The 24,513-nt window shown below is 38.9% G+C and overlaps 1 protein-coding gene across 4 annotated transcripts in view; it reads right to left on the minus strand.

Annotated features, from left to right (window-relative positions):
* Nucleotides 1-314: 314 nt before the first annotated feature.
* Nucleotides 315-24,513, minus strand: part of AP2A2 (adaptor related protein complex 2 subunit alpha 2) — a 44,438-nt gene continuing 20,239 nt past the window's right edge. The window contains exons 3-23 of one of the 4 annotated variants that reach the window (XM_036383196.2): nucleotides 23,866-24,008; nucleotides 23,049-23,242; nucleotides 21,019-21,148; nucleotides 19,922-20,023; nucleotides 18,454-18,562; nucleotides 17,807-17,954; nucleotides 17,227-17,395; nucleotides 15,965-16,102; nucleotides 14,530-14,712; nucleotides 14,098-14,195; nucleotides 13,696-13,927; nucleotides 12,743-12,916; nucleotides 10,680-10,843; nucleotides 8,889-8,966; nucleotides 7,919-8,001; nucleotides 7,096-7,185; nucleotides 6,201-6,324; nucleotides 5,323-5,439; nucleotides 5,075-5,144; nucleotides 3,757-3,891; nucleotides 315-2,998 (exon numbers count right to left, since the gene is read on the minus strand). In XM_036383196.2, coding sequence (XP_036239089.1) covers nucleotides 2,921-2,998; nucleotides 3,757-3,891; nucleotides 5,075-5,144; nucleotides 5,323-5,439; nucleotides 6,201-6,324; nucleotides 7,096-7,185; nucleotides 7,919-8,001; nucleotides 8,889-8,966; nucleotides 10,680-10,843; nucleotides 12,743-12,916; nucleotides 13,696-13,927; nucleotides 14,098-14,195; nucleotides 14,530-14,712; nucleotides 15,965-16,102; nucleotides 17,227-17,395; nucleotides 17,807-17,954; nucleotides 18,454-18,562; nucleotides 19,922-20,023; nucleotides 21,019-21,148; nucleotides 23,049-23,242; nucleotides 23,866-24,008 — 2,759 coding nt within the window. In that variant the 3' untranslated portion in view covers nucleotides 315-2,920. Of the gene's footprint in view, nucleotides 2,999-3,756; nucleotides 3,892-5,074; nucleotides 5,145-5,322; nucleotides 5,440-6,200; nucleotides 6,325-7,095; nucleotides 7,186-7,918; nucleotides 8,002-8,888; nucleotides 8,967-10,679; nucleotides 10,844-12,742; nucleotides 12,917-13,695; nucleotides 13,928-14,097; nucleotides 14,196-14,529; nucleotides 14,713-15,964; nucleotides 16,103-17,226; nucleotides 17,396-17,806; nucleotides 17,958-18,453; nucleotides 18,563-19,921; nucleotides 20,024-21,018; nucleotides 21,149-23,048; nucleotides 23,243-23,865; nucleotides 24,009-24,513 lie in introns of all 4 variants that reach the window. The other 3 variants (XM_036383195.2, XM_036383200.2, XM_036383199.2) reach the window with 3 other exon arrangements.

Below are 24,513 nucleotides of genomic sequence, written 5' to 3' on the forward strand. Positions count from 1 at the left end.
TCTACAGTGCCATCAACCCTCCATCCAATACAGGTGTGTGCTGCTTAGCTCATGTACTTACTGCTGTTAAACACTCTAGAAAGAAAGATTTTACACCTGGGGTTTTTAAAAAGAAGAGCATTTATAATTTATAACCAAACAAGAGCAAAATCAAACTCACTTACTGGGGGAGCAGAAATCCATAGACCAGTAAGACTCCAGTGAACAAACCCACCAGTGCTTCTCAGAGAAGAATCACAGCAATTGTGTTCCACAACAACCATTCCACGAGAATATTTTTTACGCCTTCATGCCCCCAGACAAAAAAAGGACAGTTTCATCACTGGTCTAATCATTTATTTAATCTTAATATGTTCTTCTGATGAATATAGTCTAATATATAGTCTTCTATATGAAAATTCTCCACTTAATTTGACAGAACTTTGTTTTATACAAATAAGACAATCACCATAAATGTTACATACTGGAGTGTAGGTCAAGAATGAACATATGCTACCTGTTTTGCTATTCAGTTATTTTCACATGTCAATGCCTGAAAATACTGCACTTAAAAACAATAACACTGTTTACTGCAGAAATTACTTTGTCTGCTTGACAGGATACATCACTGGTAAGTTAACCATCATTCACAAAAAAAATAAAATCAAGTATTTGTCTTTAATTTGTTCACTTTTCTGCTCATGGCTTCATTGAGCTGACACTGAATACAAAGAGTGAACAGTCATAAGCTTAACACAGTCACCACTGAAAAGACACTTTCCCTTACCCCCCCTCCTTCCCACACTTTAATGCACATTTTAGCACAGCTTGAACCAAAGCAAAGTGAAATAAAGTAGTGCAGTGTCTCAAGGTGTCCTTTAATGAGGGCACAGAACATTTTCAGGGGGACAGATATACAACAGGATTTGGAAAATACAAAAGAGAACCTCCTCCTCTGTCTTTGCTAAGACTCCCTTTAGTTCAGCACATCAGATTTTAACAGAGCAGCCAAGAGCATGGTTAACATAACAGGACTAATAATGAGACACAGAACATCGTGAAGCCAAAACAAAAGGTATTCCATCAGTATTTGCCAACTGCCCAGCCTGACCGCAGGAACCACTCACCAAGATTTTCAATGACAATATTTATGATTTAAGAGTCTTAAGTAAGAAGAATTTGAAAGGCCTTAAAGGGCCAATTGTTCCAGAGAACTTTTGCAGAAAGACCAGGCCTTTAGCCTAGCTTTCAGCCGTAATATCCAGTTACCAGCAATTTCTGGAAAAACAAAACACATCCCCCAAAATCCACACATCACAGCCAAACCTTTGTTCCTCATTTTTCTCTTTTACTCAAGTACATCAGGAGCCTTCAGCCAAACCAAGTGATAATCTCCCATTTACATCATTTAAGCTCAAAGCACTGAAGACAAAAAGCAAGGCACACTCAATCATGGAGAATCCTGTTCCCTGCTGAGAATGGGCAGCATGACAGCAGCCCCATTTAAATGTATTTTCAGTGTCACCACCATGACTCAACACCTTCATTTCCTGGGCACATTTGCCTATATGTGTTCTGACACAGCAGTCCCAGGCTTCCTTTCAGTGACCATGAGGAAATCTTGACCTGAGGTTCCTTCTCCTGTCAGCAGGAGCTGATTTTGTTCACCATGATCTGTAGCTCTTGCTGACACCAGCTCAGGGTTTCTAAGTGGGCCACCTCACCTGCTTTGGTTTAGCAGCTTCTCTTGCACCTCAAGGCTTGAGGAGCATGAGTCAAAGTTTCTGTCCACTGACTTCTGCAGAGAGGCTGCAAAGAGTTTGATGTGAAACAAGGTACAAAGACTTCGGCTGTAAAAACCTCTAGAAAAGCTAAACACTTTTGGGTTTTCTACTTTCAGTTTCAACAGAAGTTTTCTATACCATGTTGGACATTTTTACCACTGACAGAAAGGAAACTGCTTAGGTGTCAGTTATTCAGCTCTTGAGTCTGAACATTAATGTACGCTGGGGAAAAGATATTGATTAAAATCACATTTTCACCTAAGAGTGCATGCCTTACAGCCCTTCAAGGGCCCATTTCTTCCCACTTCTTTTATACACCACTAGTTTCTGCAGTTGATTGTATCACATCATTAGGACTATTACTTGTCAAGTCTGATGGCAAACAGAAAAAACATGGAACAGAATATTTAACTTCACTGAGAAACAACAAACAAGTATATACTCATTCACCCCCTACCAGAGAAGCTCACCTCATTAATGGAGATAAGCAGGAGGATTAAGAATAGCTTTTGAAATAGTGTTCAATCCAAAGATCAGAAAACATTAGGATGTAAAATATTACAAGATTAATACCTTTAAGACTCTGGTCCTGTGGCATTTTTCAAATACAAAGACTGGCGACTCAACATAAATGTTCACTTTAATCAGATTCAAACACATCTTCAAATCTGCCCTTCCATCCAGTAGACAACTTGTGGCAATGTTCAACTGTACAAAATTTTGACTCTACATTAGCATGGGAATTAACCTTCCTGAGCAGCAGTACACTGTTTTCTTTCAGCTCAGAGCAGAGGAAGTATCTCCTAAAGGTACTGAAGCAGAAGGTTTTTGAGCTATTTTCAGCTGAAATCCTTGATTGCCACAACGAAAACCATTTCCCTTCAACAAGTTTAAAAGCCTGACCTCTGCAAAAAAAGGAGCAAAAGACAGCCCTCCCACCCTTTATGTAACACACATAAAAGCCATTTTTAATGGAAAAGTCACTTCCCTGTACTGTACATTTTATAGTCTTAATTTCAAACAAGGGTCAAGTCCTATTAAGGCAGGGAGCTGGTATTGGTTAACATTGCAGTACTCAGACAGTGATGTACAAGACATTTATTTGCAGTATGATGACAGTGATATAAGTGGAAAAACCAAAACTGACATGGTTAATATTAAAACTGTTCTGACAGCAATTCACATAATCTCTGAGATACAGCTTCTTTACTTGTTCGTAGTGTGAGCCTATACATCTGAAAAAGAACATAAAATACTATTTAAACAGTTTGGCATTAAAGGAATGCACAGTCAACAGTGAAAACTAACAGTTACCTCTTACTTGCTTTGTAAACTTTGTTAAGAAAAAGATCTCATAACACTCAGAGGCAGCAAGCCACTGAGCATCACAGCTTTTTCAAACCACTGGCTGAACCAACCCTATTCTTCAAACACTTGTTGAGAATTACTGTTACTCAAGTATTTTTGGGCTTTAACAGAAAGGTGTTGTCCAGAGTATCTGTTAAAGAGGAGCAAATGCTGTGGAAAAGTCTAAAGACCCTGTACAACCACTTCTTCAGGGAACAGAAGACACAACCACCCAAACCCTATTTTTAATCCTCAGGTTATTTTGGTTAACACCTCTGTCAAAAAAGCTTTAGTAAAAATACTCTTAACATTGCATTACTTGCTTATGCTTTCATCTTTTAGCCTATTACTCTTTTAATCATTTAAAGTAGCAAAAGGAAGCATACTTAATGTGGTCCAAAGTGCACAAGACAGTCTGGAATATTGTAACCATCTCTTCCAAGAGGAAAAGAGAATTCCTCTGAAGAAGCATCTTACCCAGCTGGGCCAGGACCAGCTGCTACAATTTAATTTCTTGTTGGAGTCTGCAGTCATAAGCAGCTATTGCAATAGTGATTTTTAAATATCTTAAAGGAGTTTCAGATACACATAAGTATTTAGTTCAAATGAGAACTTGTATCTAAGCTGGAGACAGTTACACAGATACCTGTGCCTGGAGGTTGGGTTCAAGGCGCAGCAAGCATCCAATCTGAGTGGTTTTTGTGTGTATGATACCAGCGCCAACAAAGTTAGCAGGATTGGGATCTACCTCCTCAAGCAGGGCTGATCCAAATCCAATTATCTGTGAAAAAAACCAAGATTTAGATGTGGGGAGAGGAAGACACAAATACCAAGTATACTCAAACTGTCACCATCAAATAGCAAAACAAGGAGGAAATTAATTTTTAAGTCTTCGAGACTACTTCATTACTACAAATTTTTGAAGGCTGACCCTGATAAATGAGCTATTCTGTAAATAAGGCTCTTTTAGAAAGCAACTGAGAAGCAAGATTTAACATCAGTCTTCCCCAGTTTTGATACAGCCATTCCTGTACACAGTCACTGTTCCTGTTACACATTCCTGTTACAGTCACTTCTGTTTTGCCTAACGCAGCCAAAAAGTCACTTCCTTTTCTAACCAGTACCTCAAGTATAAATTAAGGCTTGAATTATCTTCCAATTCAGTTTTAAGCAGTGAATCGGTGCTTTCTTAAACAGCTTCAAGTCTCCAGCTGCCACTGAAGACTGCATCCAATTCAAACCACAGCTAGAAGCTGTCCATTCAATTCAGCACTGCCATGACCTATCACATAGCATGGACTTACTTTCACTGGATAATCCAACTGCCATATAAACAAAAATGCATAAAGTTTGCTTATACCATGTGCTAATTTGGGCTGGGATAGAGTTAATTTTCTTCCTAGCAGCTGGTATGGGGCTGTGTTTTAGATTTCTGCTCAAAAGAGTTGATAACCCAGGGAAGTTTTAGTTATCACTGAGCAGGGGTTACACAGAGCCAAGGTCATTTCTGCTCCTCAGCCCATGAGTGAGGAACGGTGCGATGCACAAGGAGCTGGGACAAGCCAGGACAGCTGAACAATGGGATATCCCATACTATAACATGTCCTGGCACAGCATGTAAGGCTGAGAAAGGAAAGGAGGATGTTCAGAGTGGTGTTTTGCCTTCTTAAGTAACTGTTAAACCCGATGGAGACCTGCTGCCTTGGGGATGGCCAAACACCTCCCTGCCAATGGGAAGCACTGAATTAATTCTTTGCTTTGCCTGTGTGCATGGCTTTTCTTTTACCTACTGAACTCTCTTTACCTCAACCTACACATTTTCTCACTTTTACCCTTATTCTCTGTACCATTCCACTGGGGGAGAGTCAGCAAATGACTCTGTGGTGTTTAGGTGCCAGCTGGGGTTAAAACATGACCTGCCATTGCCCTGTACACTATGAATTAAAAATATCGCCACCACCCACCTTTGCTTTCGTGATCTCTGCATCCATCGGGTGCTTTGCTTTAAAGATATTCTGAACTTCCTGTTTGGGACTGCAAGACAAGGCAAGACAAATACATTATGAACAGCATTTCCAATAGCAATTAATTCTACTGAGAGACCTCATGGCTTACAGGATTGAGTGTGGGATAAGGTACTGCACCAGCTACATTCACAATGTATCTTTCTCCTCCCCTGCCCACCACAAGAGGTCCAAGTATAGAGTCTTACTTGCTCAGCTGCTTCCAACGCTGAAAAAAGTCTTGAGAAGACATCTCTGTTGGCTGGAAAAATTTATTCAGAGTGATGGGTAATTTTACTGAAAGATTTTGAAATGTTCCACCGTACCTGCAGATGGAAGAGAAAAACCACAGTGCTTGTGGCAGCCTCAGCAGTGTCAGCAGTAATCAACCAAGCAACTGGGGAACTGTTTATGATCAGAATCCATCAACTGCACATGACATTTCTAATATACAGTTTCAATCCACTGTTAAATAAATTTATTTTCTCTCCTTAGATGGCAATAGATGAATTGGCAGAATTGCTTATAAGGTTCTCTCAGCTTTAGCATAGGTTTATCCTTCTAGATAGCACCCTAAGGGGCAAAAATACGTCCTTGGGAAAACATACCAATAAAAACCAGTTTAGACTAGAAAAACAGCATGCAGCCCAGAACTCAGGATTTTATAAAGCTGAGCTGATGTTGAGTGGACAGAACAAGAGTCTATTTCTGGTTGCATACACTTCCAGGCCAAGTTATTTGCAGAAATGTTCTTGGTTTCCAGAAGGGAGAAGTTACTGCGTATATTCCTGTCAAGATTTCTTAAGCAAACAGGAAGACTGCTGTTTTACATAGATAGCAGAGACAGAAGTCATGGAGACATTTTATCAGTAGCTGCTTCTTGATTGTTTGGTTTGGCTGGGGTTTTAAACCACATTGTTCCAAGTGGATTCTCCCTAGCACCTTAAAGCTTAATTAGATCAAATTTTCAAGTTGTCTACCTAAGAGAGCTTTCTGTGTCCATATTTTGCATTTCAGTCACAGGGCCATGCCAAATTTAACATCTTTCATCCAATTAATTCACTAACATTTGAATCCTTTGTTTTACCTGAACTGAATGTTCAGGATTGGAGCTTCCATGAAGTCTGACACACATTCAATGTTCACAACCTGCTGAACCTGTGCACCTCCATCCACTGTGGGGTCAACAGGTTTTGTCTGAAGATTCAGGCGTAGAAAAGTTGTTAAGGAAACAGATCAATGAACTGATAATATAAAAAGAGCAAATCTTCCAAGAAACTCTATGAGCAATTAACATCATGTTTCCACTCATTCTCTGTGTGCTACTGAACATTTAAAGCTCAGTTTTTTGTACAGGAAAAGAGTTTGTGGGGTTTTTCATATTGACACATATACAAGCAATAGCTCTGAAAATTCTCAGTTAATTGGATATTCTTAAAGAAAGATGCCCTTAAAAAGGTGTGAAGGCAGAGAGACTTCACAATAAAAGCCACAGGACTATTCTGAACATGACAGAGATGCCTTGAGTCAAACAAGCCTGATTACTTAATCTCCCAGAAATCCTAAATTTGCAACACCAAGCATTAGGGGCCAGCCATGAATTAAGTACCATCATCTTGGTAATGCATCTCCATGTCAAATTTTAGCCTATCTGCTAATGCCGTACTCGAAGGACACATTTCTACCTCTGCTACTTCATGTCAGTGGTGCAAGCTACAGTTCCAGTACCTTCTTATTTAGCTTGATTTCTTGTTATATCAAAAGTAAAATTTGAGTTTATAACCAGGGTGTTAAGGAAAGAATCTTTCATCCCTGCTCAAGACTTGATCTTCCTATGAGAACTTGAGAGAGCTATCAGCAAGTTTCTCATTTCTTCATGTTCAAGGACACCGTGTCTTGATCCAACAGATTTATTATATTGTGCAGCAATAAACCACAAAAATCTAATAAGAACAGACAACTCCTACTACGTTTAAGGATATTTGACTGAAGGTCATCTGAGCAGATGACTGTTGGAGTAAAATTCAAGAACTGTGTTGATGTCTTATTACCATAGAATATGAACATACGTCCTGGAAAGAGAAGAACGAGACATCAGAATTTTTAGGTCATGTAATCGCATTGAACTACTCATGCTTCAATTCCCTTTCTACCTTTCTTTAAAACCACTTTTAAGAACAAAATACACTTTACATGGTTTATCTCACCAAGACATTCACAGTTCAAAATGCAGCAATTTAACCAAACCATTAGATTTCTCCTACAGTAGCTGTCACACAGGCAGTTAAATCATCAGTGAAGTCTTTCAGTTGCTGGAGAATTTTGTTAAGATGCTACTATGTCACCAAGAGTTTTACAGAAAGGGAGAAGCAAGAAATTCTATTGCTAGCCTGTGTTCAAATTCCATCTCCTTCCTAGATGGTTCCAGTATCCTGTGCATTCAATCTCATCTGAAATGTATTGTGTTTCATATCACAACAATAAGCCATACTACAAGATATAAATTTTGAAAAGAATGGTGCTTTATAAACCTGGCTGCACCAGCCATACAAACAGGCAGCATGAGCTGGAATGCTGGAGCTAAACACCTCTATTTCATATCAGCTACCAAAACAATAAAAAAAATTCAAGGAAGCAAGAGCCCACACAAAAGCCAGGGATGCGCAACAGTGGGAGCTGTAAACCAGCTAAGGCCTATAATGCTATTTCCCTCTTCAGGAGCTGAAAAGTGAGTCCTGTCTGGAATATCATGCTGGCATTGTGATTGATAATGCAGACAGCCAACCACAGCAATACAGATCTTACCCAGGTTCTGTCGAAATTCAGATTTCAAGCCAATTTGTAGCAACTGATTTTCAAATAAGACTCCATTATTTTTACACACAAACCTAGGGGAAGAGAGGGAAAACATGTTTTAAATTGAGCCATATTAAACAATATTTAGAACCACAAAATTCAGGGTTTACACAGAGGATGAAGATTGCGGTTAACCTAGAATGCATCAATCTGTGAGAGAGGCCTTTGCAGAAAACTGCAGTTAGAAAAGACAGTTTTACATCCAGAACCACCACTTGTAGGACACTAAAAGAACTGACATTTTTATTTGATAGGCTGTCTGAGAAACTATGAAGGAAACCACAATATGCTATATGCACACACACTGTCTAATAAAGGACCAGGCAACAGGATTTTTCTTTTTAGTCTTGAGAACTTCTGAAACTCATTAGGTTCGTGCAGAATTGAAAAGTTTGAAGTTTTGACTGTTTTAACCTGAAAGAAAAAAACCCTCCTTGATTTATCATTTCTGTATCACCTAAGCCAACTAGAGATGTACATTTTCCATTTTGAGAGAGGAAGCCCATTCTCCAGTGATCTCAGTCCTTTCTATCACCCTTCACTTAAAAGTAGAAGAGGTGGTCAGCAAACATCTGCCTTTTGCATCCAAGGTACTTAAAACACACTCCCAAATATTAGTACTTTTGACTAGTACTCTGTTTTTTATTTATTTCCAAGTAGTTGCAAAAACTTTACATACAACTGGCATTGCCTCATTTTAGAGCAGTGTGTGGTAGCACTGACTTGTAAAGAAGACTCTAACCTGTGTATTCATGAGCCTGTCACAAAATCCACAGCATCCACAGAGGTGTTCTAGTCACAAGTCTGACAGTACATGTTTCTCTAGTCTTGCTGGTATTAAGTTAATGAACAATATAGTTTTTCTTTATAACTATATTCTGGAAATTGCCCAGCCTTGCAAGGTTTTAGTATTGCTTACTTGTGAAAAAGCTCATCAGCATCATGCACAGTATCAGCTGGTTCCTCAGAAACTACCTCAGATGAAGCCAGGTCAGGGCTAGTTCAGGCAGCACAAAGGAAGAAAGGCAGTAGCGACAGAGACAGCAGGAGTTAGTAAAGACAGCTTAGAGCTTAGTTACTTCTTTTACCTCCTTCCTCAAAAATGGCACTGCTGAGCTTAATGCACGAGAAATTGATTAGCTGCCCTAGCTCAGTACCCTAGAAAGGTTTTAGGCATTAGGCAATGTTTTCCCCCACTTCTCTCCCCCATCCCACCCCGACTGCTAGAAAACAGCAATCCTTCACGAAGAGAGCTGAAGGTGTTCAGTAAATGTAAATCTCTTACAGAACCAAGTCCTTTCAGGTGTTTAACTGTGACAGCAAAAGTGTTTAAGTTCAAAATCAAAAAGGTAAGCTGCATATTGACTACTACAAAGATGCGTTTAAAAGCGGAGGCCTCATCAACCTTAGACACCCTTCTAATTACAGGTGCACAATCAGTACCTAAAAACACACAAGTATTAAGCATAGGCAAGAGTACACAGGCACACAGAGAATGACTTACCCAAGCAACAGATTAGAAACAAAAGTGACAACAGCACTAAGAAAAAGCAGGAAACTGTAAACAGCAACTTCTCAGTATCATTAGAGAAGCATTTAATAATCTACAGACAGACCAAGGAGTTGGGCATTGCTACACTTTCTTCTGCAGAGAGAGAAAACTCTTTTTATGTAACATTTGCTTATGAAACTACTAGCATTGGTTCCTCTTTGAACCCGCTTAAAAAAAAAAAAAAAGGAGGCATGAACAAGCTTGTGTAGCTTCCTAAAGCCCTGGTTTTGTGTTGTATGATCAAGTATCACTTCAGGCCTTCCAGCAGAAACACAGGATCAAGTATTAATCACTGCAAACCTGCAACAATGCATTGCCTGATATAAAATTTTGATGAAAGTGCCAATGATCCAGGCAGATCAGTTTCCCTAATTATGTCTTTTATATTAGGATGCATTGAAAATTTGTTGTGCCAACATTCGAAATTTGGTCCTTGACAACAGTAATACATTCTTATCCAGTAAGACAACTGATTTTAAAGACATTCTGTGATTTTATGCCGTTCATTCCCAAAAATTTAGCTAAATAACATATGAGAGTAGCCACAGGGACTTTTAATAATAATGGGGTTAATAACACATTGTACTTACACTACACTTACTAATGTATTTGTAGTATCAAATCCCCTTTAAAAAAAGAAAACCAATTGTTCTTTATCCCCCTTTTCACACCCCTTTGTCAGACAGTAGAACAATTGAAGTGTAGCATTAAAATATGGGAAGCAGTATCCTGGATACAATCCATCTCACTGTTTCAGTAGCAGCTTGCCGTAAGTGGAGAGACAACAATACTTTATGAAAAGAATATAAGAATAAATGTATTCATATCAGGACAGATAACCCCCACTTCAAGATGTATGGAGATGCACAAGCAGCTTAATTTAACAAAGAAACAAAACCAGCATGAAAACCAGACACTACTGTGTGGCAAATATCCTCAGGTTGAGTAGTACAGACTCAGTTTTTCCATTACAAGAGATATTCAATAAAGACAGCACATCCAGCAGAGTGTCCAAGAACACCTCTCTTGCTGCAAAACTACCACCCAGGAATGCACTTAATATGCTGGAACAAAACCAAAAGTTATGTGTGCTTTTCCTTCAATCCTGTTTCAACAGACAAATTCTCCTTCAAATTCCTTTCAGGGTGACTTAATTACCTCGCAAAGTTGTCATCAGAACCAGGAGCAAGAGGTGCAACTGCAGAAGCTGAATCTGAAAATACATCCACGAGCAGGCTACCACTAGAGGAAGGTGGGGGAGCTGAATTGGTGACAGGGGCAGCACCCAGACCCAGCAGATCCGCCGATGGAGAAGGAGTAGACTAAGGAAGACAAGACACTCCGGTGTTACACTGCAACAAAACTACAACAAAGCTGTCTCGTTTGCATAGACAACTACGCTATGGCACAGTGCCTCTCCCCACCCCAAATCCACGTTTGAATGGATGTAATAAGGTTCACAAATGCAGCAGCTGCCACGCTGAATTTCAGCTTAAGGTCATTTACAGGTGTGGTTTTCTTTTTTTCCTTTGAAGAGAGTCAGTCCATCTAACTGTTAAATAAAAGCAAAACCAAAATTCATCTGTCTAAAATCTGGTTCTGCAGAAGAAAAATGACAAAGATGAGAGTTTTTCCCCCCTTCTCTTTTCCCATTAGTTTCAAGGGAATGTAAGTACTGTAGGGAATAAAATTCCCATGTTGCTTTTCATTTATGAAGAATCCATCAAGAAAGCAAGTGGCTTTTACACAAAGCTAAATCACAGGTCATTACAGCATTTTTAAAAGTGACTATCAGTTTAATCCTGGGTTTCTGAAGCCTAGCAAATCTTAGAAAGAATGCAAACCCAACCAGCAAAAATAGCAGAGCCTGTAGCCAGTTCAAGCTGCAAACACTAGAGGAAGAGACAAGATGTTTAAAGTGTTTTTTCCTCAAATAGAACAAATCAAGCAGCCAGGACACAGAATCATGCAACAGAGGCTGCATATATCTGCCCAAGTCGCATGCAAGTACAAAGCACAGACTGTTAATCAAAATGGCCATGTATTAGACATTAGCAGCTTCCACTATGCCAGATAATCTGAGGATGAGTCATGAGATGTACTTGGATGAATCTGAAATCTTGTTTTTGTAAGCCAACTCCAAGTTATCATTTACTCCATACAGTATAATGAAAGACTGGCAAAAGACTTTAAACGGCCAATCACTAGGATCAACTAAAAGTTTGGACCTCAAATTTCTTAACGTTTTTGCAATCCAAACGAGATAAAGCCGCTGGTGAAGGTAACCGTGCAGTTTGTTACATGGCTGCAACCCATTAAGTGAAGCTCGTAAAGCACAATGCAGTATTAACTGCCAGTCACTTCAATTTGGCATTCAAACAAAATTTTGCAACTTTTCTGCTGGAAAGAGATTTCTGTCCAGTCAAAAGTGTTGCACTTGGAGTAGCTACTCTTATACACTGCAGTGACTAAGAAGTAAATTATTATGCTATAACAAACTGCGCAGGGAGCATGCTACAGTATTTCCTTCTCTAGGTAATCTTCTACGGCATCTTAAATCTAATTACAAGTTATTCTCAGCATTAAAACCAGAAAGAAATATTACATTATGGGAAAAATTGATCCTACCAGCTTTAACTGACAATAAAATGAGAAGTTTCAGCTCAGAAGGAAAAATCATGTGGACTTGTCAAGCATAACAGAACTCAAATAGTACTGTCAAATAAAAAGTAACAACTTTATATTGATTTAAGAACATCCCAGTGAAGGTAAGTGTTGTCCACTTCTATTAAAAACAATAGCCCAAAACAAGATGCAAAACAACATGTTAGACAAAGCAGAAAAAACAGCTGATACTCTGAAATTCAAGTTAACTCCTTTTAAATATGTTAATTTTATAAACCCACCCTTAGTGCAATTTCATCAACAAGGAAATTCACATCTCTAAAAGTAACAGCGACATTTTTCAAATAACAATATAAAAGGGAGTTTTTTAGGCTGCAGACACTTCATCCCCACTTACATAGGATTTCCAAAGGAAAACTGCATCCAACCATGCAGTGAGGGGAAAGCAGCTGTACGTCCCCTGCTTTACAGCAAACACCCACAGCCTTAGTGTTTCAGATGGGAGATTTTAAATCCCCAAAAAGCCACTTTATGAAACCAGTCTTTTCTCACGTGCACACCATCTAAATTAGTGAAATAATAGCTTTTAAACTCACAACAACACTGGCATTGACAGAGGCAGGTTCAGCACTTCCATTCATATCAGAGCTCCTCTCCTTTTTGATCTCTTCCAGGTCAGTAACTGTGCCTGGGCCTTTCTTCTTCTTCAGTTTAGCCAAAATGGAAGATTCCCTCTCTGGAAAGGGAGGCATTTCTTCCAACACTGTAGCCTTACCATAGAATAAAAAAAGTATTAGTTAAACTTCAGAGAAAAAGCCAAACAAGCTTCTGAGTCTTTGAAGAGACACACCCTTATAGATTGCATAAAGCAAAAGCAGAAGTAGTTACCCACACAGAAAATTATTATGCAGTTTACTGTAGTGAGGGATTGATCGATTTTTGAAAGAAAAAATGCTTTAAAACTTTCTGAAGTCCTTCCAAAGCACTTGGTTAAGAAAACAGGAGCGTATCACTTCTCTGAAACAGTGATAATAAATTTAAAAAAAGAAAATTTAAATAATTAGATCATAGTAGACTTAAGGGTCCTTAAATCAAGTAGACCTAGACTTAAACCACAGAATACTCAAGTTTCTACCCAGACCTAAGCATTTATTAGATGTCAAACCCAAATGTGCCATGCCCTGCTCAGACCTGAGAGCACCAGGTTAAATCACTGAACTTCAAGAGACAAAAAATTACACTTTTCCTGCCCACCATCAAGTCCTCAAAAGAAAGCCCCAGCCTTTTAATTAGGAGCCTCTATTGTGCCAGCTTTCCCTGGCTTCTCTGCTCCAGATTAACATGTCTTAATGGTCGTATGTCCCACTACAGCAGTAACAACTTGGAATTTAGCTCTAAATTAAAGATGACTACAACAGAATTAAGAAGACTAAAAGAACCAGCATCCATATTGTAATCCTGAGATTTCTGAGCAATCAGGTAAGGTTTAGTTGAGTTTAACTTGCTGATAGAGTACTGCATAATTAAGAAAATAAACCTCTATACCTACCAATATATCAGTACTAGCAATAGTACTGAGCCTCAAATACTCAACAGCTCTCTGCTGCAGCTCAACATCAGCATTCTTTAGCTGACTGTCACTGCGCAGCACATCTTGAATTGTAGTTTTGATTTCTGGAAACAGGTTCACAAACTTGATGTAGGTAGACAGAAGCAGAGCTCGAGTAGGAACACTACACAGATGAAACTTGGAATGTAGCAAGTTGAACTGGATGAGGGGACTTAAAAGAAGGAAAAAAATTTGTTCAGTTTTTGTAGATATGATAATCCTTATAATTGCATTATTAACAAGAGCTGAATGATTTTTTAACTAGCCTTTAGGAATGCTAGGAATTAAATTCTTTACAAAAAGCATTACTACTTCAATTCAGTATTTTAGAAGGTGTTTTACCTTGATCTTGGATCACCTGCTATCAGATTTCCAAATTCTCCCAAGATGTAACCACCTACTTTTACAAGATTCTCATGGCATGCTGGAGCTTGAAGGGCCTGTAACACATTAGAAATCATTGATATGCAATGTACAAAAAAACCCATCTTTTCTGTCACTTCCATTCCCAGGCTTCTCATCTACTTTCCTGCAAGAGCAGACTGTGGATCTAGGCACTACAGAGTACTTATGACAAAAACATCATGGGTGGTATGATTTCACCGAAGACTCTAATGTGAGTATTACTTGATTTAGAGCATTCTTAGGCCCATCTAGCAGTACTGTGGACTTTTGATAACAGATAGAGCTCCTTAAGTTTCCCCTGTTATGTCACGTGCTGCTTCCTTAATTCTTAGCTCATTTTGAAAGGGAATTGAAAACAGTGACTCTCACCTCGAACACAGTCTTTGCTGCATATCCTTGCACATCATCCCTGTTGATGACAATCTGAATAACTCGGTACCACACTTCTTCACTGACATAGTCACCAGCAATGCGAATCAGATTCAGGATTGTATCCACGTACCAGGTGTAATCCACTGCATACTTCTCAGCTAGAATTGCAACCTTCAGAACCTGAGCACACAAAACAGAACACAGAAAGCTGACTAGCTCTTACTAGGAGCTGTATACACCTGGTGATGCCCCACAATGGCCCAGGAGCCTCAGTTTCAGACGCATGAGCTTGTTCCCCTGTTCCCACAGCCAAGGTGAAAGGTGAACATTGAAATGCTGTGCCAGAATACAGCAGTTGCCAGGCATATACTGCTTTCCCCATAATGTATTCAAATATGTCGTATCTTTGTGACTTTCCAGTTGTGTACCTAAGTGATCAAGAGCAATTTACAGAACATTTTTTTGTTTGCTATAAAAACACCATCTAAACTACCACTGAGAAAGGATCAAATAGGAAATTGGAAACCTCTCAAAAAAAGGCAAAAGCAAACTCAAGATAGCAGAGGCAAATAGAGTCACCAAAGCACAGCTGACTTTTTCAGGTCATACTCAGATTTCTGCATCCTGAAGCAACAATCAGCTTCAGGGGAGACTCCAAAAAATTTATTATCAGTTGCATTTACTACTCTTAAAAGAACAGATCAGTATAAGGGAACAGAATGAAATTCTCACTATCTGCCAAGTCAGGGGACATTGCCAACAGCAACCAGACAGTACAAGAGATAAATCAACAAACAGTATATTCCACATTCACTTCTCCAACCAAGAGACTTCAGCACCTAAGCTAAATAACTACTGTAAGTACAAGTAGTTTTTTTTACCATCCTAAAAAGGTTGGAAGTTGAGTATTTCAACTTTTATTCTACTGGTAAGAAGGGGATAAATATCAGGCCTCTTAGCTGATTAGAAGGTATTGGTTTTGGGAACCCTTAGACTGAACATTCTCAGAGCATACAAAGTCCTACCTACAAATAAGCATTCACCACTAATTTTTGAAGCTACTAGACAACTGGCTAGAGTAGGACCTAACCTTCAGATGTAGAGAATGTGTTGGTGGATCACATATAAAATTCATTTTGCTTTCTATATACACTGTACTGAGACCAAGATCAGCTTTTAAAATTCTTAAGTTTCCAAGGTTCCTCCCTGCCCCCTGGATTAGTTGAACCTAAATTCTTTGCTGTTAGACTACAAAGTTAGGAGGTTTTTGCTTGTTTGTTTTAGTAGTTTTCTCTAGTTTGGTTTTTTTTTTTAAGCCACCGTGAAAAGTAATCTCTATCACAGACTATGCAGCATCCTAATCAATAAATGATAATTAAGGTACCAAATCCAGCTACAAAACAAATATTTAAGAAAAACACCAATAGCTTACAATTTCTTCTCTAATGGAATAATCAGCAGTCTCCAGGTAATTGAGCATTTCAGCCACAATCTGCTGGGCATTGCTTCGGTCACACATTGCATACAGGAGATCTACAGCTCTTTGTCGTACACTCACATCTCTCTCAGTCTGCAAAAAGACACAGAGGCAAAGGTCAAGATGATTTCATCTTTGTTTGGGAAGTACATGCAACTTAAGAGATGAAACTTAGTATAATACACAGTGAAATTTAAAACAAATGAATTTGCAAAATTTTTCAGATGCAGAATGAACTCAGATATACCCTTTATATTAGCTGTGAGTTTCTTATTTCTCACTTTCAGTCACCTAAGAAAAGCTCAGTGGAGACTCAGACAGCTCCCTGCTTTTAAATACTATCCAAAAATTCAAATAATCAGGTTTTGTTTCTGTAGCATACTTATTCAAATCTGTGCAGGTGCTAAAAGAATGGAGGAGTTTGTACAGAACATTTCAGTATTATGCAGAGTAGGGTGGGTGAATTTGTGGTCAACTATGCACTGAGTAACTGGTACCAGTGGCCATAAATGCATCCATAACTGGCTGAAATTCTTAATTGTTACCTCAGGTTTAGTGTCAGCCATGCCTTGTAACAACTGAAGTCCAGCTAGAACAAATACATATTTTGAACTTAGACAAAGGTATAAATATGCTACAGCACAAACTTGGAAGAAAATAAAGCATTTAAATATCCAAGTATGCAAGTAAATGTACATGCAAATCAGTCTTACTCTTTTGACTTTTGCTTTGTCACATAAACATGGCCTGGGATTGTGTCTTTCTGGTTTCTTTCTGGTCTTTACAATTCTAGTGCAAGCTGATCTGCTCTACCACTCCCCATAAGCTATTACAGCAAAGGAAATGTGTGCAATACCAGCAAGATAGTAATAAAACTGTTTTCTCAGCATTCTCAATTTTGAAATTCCACATCTTTAAACAATTATTCATCTTCAGCCTACACTTGAGCAGATACCAGTGTTACAGGGGACACAGCTCCAGGTATCAGATTTACCGGCAAGGTGCAAAAATCAACAAAAGCTGATCATTGTGATTGCCAGCACAGCAAGATTTTTCTGGATTGAGGTAAACTGAGGTAGACTTCAAAGAATAACTCATTTGATTATTAGGTATTATTAACTTAATTGGGGACAGGGAGCTTGGGACAGTGGGGGAGAGGGCACTGAGGGAAGGGAGAAGACAACACTCAAAACCAAACCACACACTTCAATATTTACCTTCAATGCATTGATAACTGTTTCTATGTGTGTTTTCACAGCCTCATGTGAGAATTCAGAGCTGGCAAGCGTGCACATGCTTTCCAGTGCTAGGTAACGCAAATTAGTTTCTCGGTGCTGCAAGAACTGACCTAGCTGGTTACAGGCACGGACTAGCAGGTTTGGCTCACTGCACAGAACAGGAGAGAAAGTGAAAGGGTTAAAAGCAACAGGTTTGAGAACACTCAATTCAGAATACTATTTCTGTAGTGGAGATTTCTTAAAATGCTTCAAAGTGTCTGCTAGAATGCTTTGCTAGTGAAATGCAAATTCAGATACTGTGAGCAAATAATCTCTGTTGGATTAGAGCAGTGGGGTCAATACAAAACATCAAATAAAGAAGCAGCAAAACCCAAAGCTACACAGCTCATTAAGACTGTTCAGTTACATTGCTGTGGTTGTGTTCCAATCTAGCAAGCAACTTTGTGTTGTTTTCCCCTTCACTCCCTCCCCCATTAAAATCTGATTAACTGTTCAAGACATAGCCCCATATTTTCACTTTAAAAGCCTCTCTGATAACAGAAGTGTTGTGCCAGCTCACCTGTCATGATGTATAATTAAGCTTATTGCCTCAAACAGGACAGCATTCTTTGCATTCGAGTGTTGAACCTTCTTTGACTTTGGTGGCTCCTGTGCTTTGTTGAGGATGGTTTCGAGGCATTCTGTCAGACGGCCACGTACCGCAGGGTCTTCTGGAGAACAACGAGCCGTTGGACAACTTCGCTTTGCTCTAAACCCTAATCCCTACCTTAGGTTTTCCCCTGGCTAAATCCAAATTAACTGAATTATTCTGAGACATTAAAAACATTTAAACTCCCCAACACACACTTGGGAAAAGAATTCCAAGCCACAGTTCTATTTGGGTGAGAACAAAAGCCAAACAATCTGTACTACAACTGCTTGGAGGCTTTAATACAGTTGATAGTATTAATGAATGTTCAAAATGGCAGCTGCCAGTGATTTGTAAGATGCACACTGGTTAGACATTTTGTTAAAATTAAACACAACATAACTCAAAAGGCCAATTAGCTTAGAGCTACCAGAAACACTCAGGAGTACAAACTTCAGTATCTTTGCCTTAAGACAACGTGCTTGCACTCCGAGCTATGGTAACACTGCAGCACAGTAGCTCTTTGGAGCCAGTGTACTGTGTAAGAGAGATGACCAGTGCTGTGATGTGTGCGTTACCTGGAGGCGGATAGCACTGTAACAGTCTCAGAAGTTTCACAGATAGCCAGGGAGCAGGAACAAAGTAGTATGTGTAATCCTGAAGGTCTGTTGATGCAGAAGTTACAATCTGTAAAACAAACAGCCAGCATGTCAGCTGCTGAAGTTAATTGATTCACAAGCTTCAAAAAGACTCAAAGAAGACTGTAGGTCACCTCCGACAGAAGCTTAAAAAACTGTGTCACTAGCAATGTCTAGTTCAGTAGATTAATTAGGTGCAAGCTGTCATACTATGGATACACCACAGTAAATGCTAGTAATGGAAATCCAGTTCTGTAGATACAGTAGTCTAGAAAGTCTCTTCTGAAAGCCTACTTGCATTTTTAAAGAATTAAGACAACCGTCTTGTAACATCAAAATGTTTAACCAAAGTTTGACTTTCTCAGTTCTAGCAATTCACAGATTCAGCCAACAGCCTGGTGGCTGCTGACAGGTGAGCCTGCAATTCAAGTACAAGATGCTATGACAGACTGCCCTAAAGCAGAAGGATCAACTAACACCTTCCGTAACATCCATACAGCAAAGCAAAAAAGAGATAGCATTCACAGAAGAGGTTTATATACATAATGAAATGTGGTAAGGATTAGATTAGGTTGCCCCTCTTCGTAGATTTATTTTACCCCTTTTATTCCAGGGTTACCATAACTTTGGCACTAGCTTTGCTCAAAATAATTGTACCTAATTCTTACTGCTCTATTACAGAACAGCCTTTCACTTCCCTTAGCATTCCCTTGCTTTTAAGTATTAGAAAAAAATCTTCGTATTTGAAAAGAAAGTTAACAAGTAATTTGGGTATAAATCTGCATATAACTGGGTGTAAAACACATTTGTGAAGTAGTAGCCTCCCTAGTCTTGCACACCTTCCAAAAGGAGGGGGAAAACAAAATCAAACAGAACAGTGACATCAGTTTTCCAGCACAGAAATGTTAACTTACACACATTTCTCCCCACTCTTCCCCGCTCCTGCTTAACTCCCTACATCATTTACAGAATATCAGATGCTCACGATTATTAAGTTAGCAGCAGCTCAAAAGAAGAAATAGGAAGGCAATTAGCCTTGTAAGAAGCTTAGATAAAGTTAAAGCTACAGTCTGTATTTTCGAGGCGTTTGTGTGAAGTCTGTAGAATCAGTCTTTGATCCAACTATTTTTTGCTATTACAGCAACAAAATGAGGATTACTACTTGGAGCACAGCAGGGATTAAACCAAGAAAGTTTGGGCAAGCCAATACAGCTTTCTGTCCTGGTAAGCAACAAGCATTTAGAGGTTACCTGAAGCACCCACATGAAGTGACACTGAATCATCTTCACATTTCATGGTACAGTAAACTAATCTGAGCCTAGAAAGCTGAACAGGAAGCTAACCTGATCTAGAAAGCTGAGTAAATTAATCAATAGTGAAGTATTATCAGGGTCATCATTGGACTCACTCTGCTTAATCGAGACACTGCCAAGGAGACTGAAGTCTTAAACTCTTCTGGGTTCTTCTGTGCCAAAGTGGTGATCAGACTTGTAGCCGCAGTAACCACACCCTAGGGGAAAAAAAAAAACCCACAAAAAAACCCCCATGTTCAATTTTGGATCAGTTTACGACCCTGCCGCCCACCAACACCCTTCAATTCAACTGGTTTTTAATACACAAAAAAATTGTTTATCCGCATTACAAAGCCCTACATTAAAAAAACTCTTATTTGGCTAGCAGCTAGACTAATTACACACCTGCAGAATCCAACAGAATTTTCAACAACATGATACTGCCATGCTTGCAGAGCATTTTATGCTATTTTTTGTGCTAGCTTTGTCACATGATTGGATAGTACATCTAAAATAAGAGAGCTGTATTAAAATTAAGCCTGGACACAAAGTGTCTTACTATACAAGAGAAGCATGAGCAGAAGAAATTCAATGCAGCAGATCATCCAGAACAGAATTCTTACAACCCAACATGAGGAGAGGGCTTTGTATAACACAAGCACTGGATATTACTACTGCAGACTACAGCACTCATTACTGCTAAAGCACAGGTATTAATAACCTTATTTCCATAAAGTAACTGGACGGGGGAAAAAAATAGGGTCTCCTTTCTAAAGCAAGAGGGTTTTTTAAGCATCAAAGTAAGAATGACATGGACATCACATGACAAGGAAGTCTAAGCAATGACAAATCAAGTCTTGAATCTTTAGTGCACATCTATTCTTAAAAGGCCTAGGGCAATTAATATTACACCTATGCAATGTAACTTAGTGTAATAAGTCATAAGATTAAATTATTTACAGCCAGAGGAAAAGAAGAACTTTAATACAGTATTCTCGTATCTCTAGTGGAAAGGTAAACAAAGCTTTATTAAAAATTAATAAATACAGCAAATAAAAAAGGGCAACTCTTCCATTTTCTTCCCAAAGCCTGAAGACAACAGTAAGCCACTTGCTTGAAAGACTCCAGAAGAAATAAATTGTGTATTTCACAGCAGAAGTCACATCATTCTCTTTACACACTAGGCCCAAGAAGCATAATGAGGCTGATTTACCAAGTGCTGGTCATTGAGGAGATGCACCACTCGAGACGTCCAGTCTCCCATGGGAACAAGGTCAGGAGAAGTTCTGTATAAACGCAGCAAGCATAAAGCAGCACTTTGCTTCACACTATCCATAGTGTCTCTGCAAGACATACATACTGATTTAAAATACAGTGGTTAGGGCACAGCAATACCTGCAGGACAGCTTTATGCCAGATCTCACACTGACTCAGCATCCCTGGCCAGGCTGCATCTTTTCAACAGAAGTCACTGAAGTTTTCTTATGCTGAAGTATTTCTTCTTCTTAATTTTTCCAGTAAGTTTACTTAGTCAAGTTTTCAACTATTATAGAGGCTACAAGACATATGTAATGATTCTTTACAAAGTGGAGTGACATTTCATATCTTTTATGAGAATTGAAAGTTCATCTTATCTGATCACAAGAAAAAGCTTCTTCCAGGCTGACTGAAATCAGACAGTTCAGATATACTACCTTATGAATGACCAAAGCTGGATCTACTGATAGGTCCTGCATGTCAGCTAGAAATCATGAACTACTCAACAGCTTCAGCACCTACAGCTAGAATGTAAGGTGGCTGTCAACAAGCACACAACCCACAAATCTATTCACCTTGCCATCCCTGCTGCTGGCACAGAAATTGACTATTTTAAGAGTGGCAAGCAAGGAGCTATTCCAGTTCAGTGAACTCCTTTTCACAAAGTTGTTTATTAAGCATTTTGTGTGACGCACAGACAACAGCTATAAAATGTACAGAGCACTACCAGTAAGAGTTTTAAGAGGCAGCTTATAAAGTGCAATCTTGGTAAAATGTTCAGAAACCTCTATATCCCCAGAAGTTCATCTCAGCTATTCTTCATAAATTTACCAGTTTTCCACGAGATAAAGTTGTACCTCAGTTAAAAACCACAAACCTATTCCTCCCCTGTCTCTGATTTCTATTTAAGCCAAGAGAGCTACATTGAATTGGCAAATGTAACTGACAATGCTCATTCTGCCCAGGTCACTTAGACAGGACAGGCACAGAAACATGTTTCATATCTATTATCTTAGAAATGCAGAAAGAATGAGACCCTGAAGAGTGATCTCAGAAAACATAAACACAGCTCAAAGTTTAAACACTGACCTGAAGGTGCTGTGCTCTGTTTGCGATTAGTGACCCCAAGTGATATTCTCAGAATTTTTTAAGGCTATCTTATTAAAACCCCATGACTCATCACTGCAGTATTGTCTCCACTATGCTACATGGAGAACAGCACCTAGCAATGGCAGAGGCCTGACATTTAGAATACAGTTCTTTCATTAATATAGAAAGTGACATGTGGTATAAGACTTGTTATAAAAAGATCCATGCATATTCTAAAACATTTCATATCCCTAGAATTTAAATGCACTGTTTGCACTTGGACATTTTAAGTCTCAAAATAAATTAGCCCTACAATCACTGGTCCAACTTTACACTGACTTAACTATAGTTTCAGACATTTGCCAGGTCTGTTTAGAAACTTTCAGCTATACCAAAGTAAGAAAGTTGGTGGTGACTATTTGCCATTTACACAAATTGCTCTTTACATGGTTAGTAGAGCAAGTAAGAAAACTCACAAATCATTATTATCATGTTCCTTATGAGATCAGTACATTTACATAAGAACTTCAGTTTATAACAAAATGCGTAGTATAAACATCTATTTAGGTTCATTTATTTTTCATCAAGAGAGGTAAGGAAAGTAAAACATATGCATTTCAGGGGTATTCAATACCACAGATTTATCCAAAACAAAAATCAGATCAGAACAAGGCTGTAAAAGCCTATTCAAGAAACCTAAACCCTTAATTTTCACTCCAGTCTTACACTCCTACAAGCAACTCCACATGCAGGCAAGCAAAAGCACCTGCAGGTATTTGAACTGTCATTATCACTGCAAGCCCAGGGCTGTAGAGCCCAAGCTTAAGGTGGTGCAATGGAACCAAGTTGCTGAAAAGTTTACAGATGTTGTATTTGAAAGAGGCATGTCACACCTACCCAGCCACAAGAATTTTGGGAATTTCTCCAGCAAATGCTTCCGCCATCTCCCGGCTGCCCACATTGGCAATGCAGTGCAGAGCAAGGCCCATGAAGGTGGGGTTGCGGCTGGCCAGGTCGTTCTTGATGGCATTGTTTATCAGGCGGATGAGCTCGCTGTTGGAGTTCACCAGCACGGAGATGAACAGATAGCCCTGTGAGTCACAACATGGAAAATCTATTTGAGCTGACTTCATTTATTGGGGCATTAACAGGAAATATGATTTCTTGGACACATACACTTCTCTCCAATTCCATGCGGGCAGAAATGGGCATTTAGACAGAGCGAAGGCTAGAAAGATTAAGTGAATTAAACAAAACTGAGTAAGTTCACTGTTACCCTAATTATCTGGTTTTTAAGTGTTTTCTCAGTCTATTCTGGCATATACTCAGAAGATCATTTTAGATGGATGGGGACCAATCAAGATTTTGGCTTATTATTCAAATACTAATAAGTTACATGCACCTGATAAACACAGCCTTACCTATGGAGATGGAAAGAGACATTTGGAAAATTAAAAGGTTACTTACCTTTTAATGCAAGACTCAAGGCAGTTTCTTAATAAGAGTAATAATTTTATGCAGAATGCACATTTTTTGCAACTAGTTCAAAGACTCCCTGTGTACAAAGGTATTTAGATTTCAGAATCATTCCTAGAGCCAAAATAAGGCTTTAAGCCTGGGCAGGGGGAATGAAGCAAAATTCTTTATAGACTCCACAGCTGAGGCAGGATATCAGACAGACCAGTTTATCTTTTTTAGAGCTCAAGTTACTCACAATTTGTTTCTCTGTATATCTATTGGAACTGAGCAGGTTTACAGCTTCCATGTGACCAAAGTCAATGTCATGCCCCAGCAGAAAGATGAAGAGCAGTTTGCAGACATATTTTTTCTTACTGTAACCATCCAGAGCCTTGTCACCTGAAAAGCAAGGAAACAAACAATTAAGTCTATGTTGAGCTTTTACCTTGGTTACTTAGTGATAATTTCATCTATCATTATCTATGTCCTAAAGGATGGTCAGGAAAAATGGTGTCATCTAGTCCTTGAATTATCCTGCAGTGTCCTTAGAGTATGTTCTTACTAAGAGGCAGCACATCCATGCTCGCTCCATTTTGATTTTCCCGCTTCTGTTAAGAACATTTATGTCTTCCATACACGTTCTCCTCTTAAACCAATTATCAAACCTTTATCTCAGTAAAAGTGTTAATGTACTTTTCCAAGTCCACCACTGTCGAGAATTCAGCAGCAACAAAAAAAACCCCAGCAAGTTGTTTTACAAAGATCATGTGACAATAGTCTATTCCAAAGACTGGAAGAAATACATTAAATGAGAGTATCATGAGAATTTTAAAGCTTTTGTAAAATGAAAGTTTTCACAAGTGTTCCAGTTTCAGAAGAAAAATGCACTCTAAATAGGTTTGGC

This window comes from Molothrus ater, chromosome 6 (assembly GCF_012460135.2).
Source record: "Molothrus ater isolate BHLD 08-10-18 breed brown headed cowbird chromosome 6, BPBGC_Mater_1.1, whole genome shotgun sequence".
Taxonomy (NCBI): Eukaryota; Metazoa; Chordata; class Aves; order Passeriformes; family Icteridae; genus Molothrus; species Molothrus ater.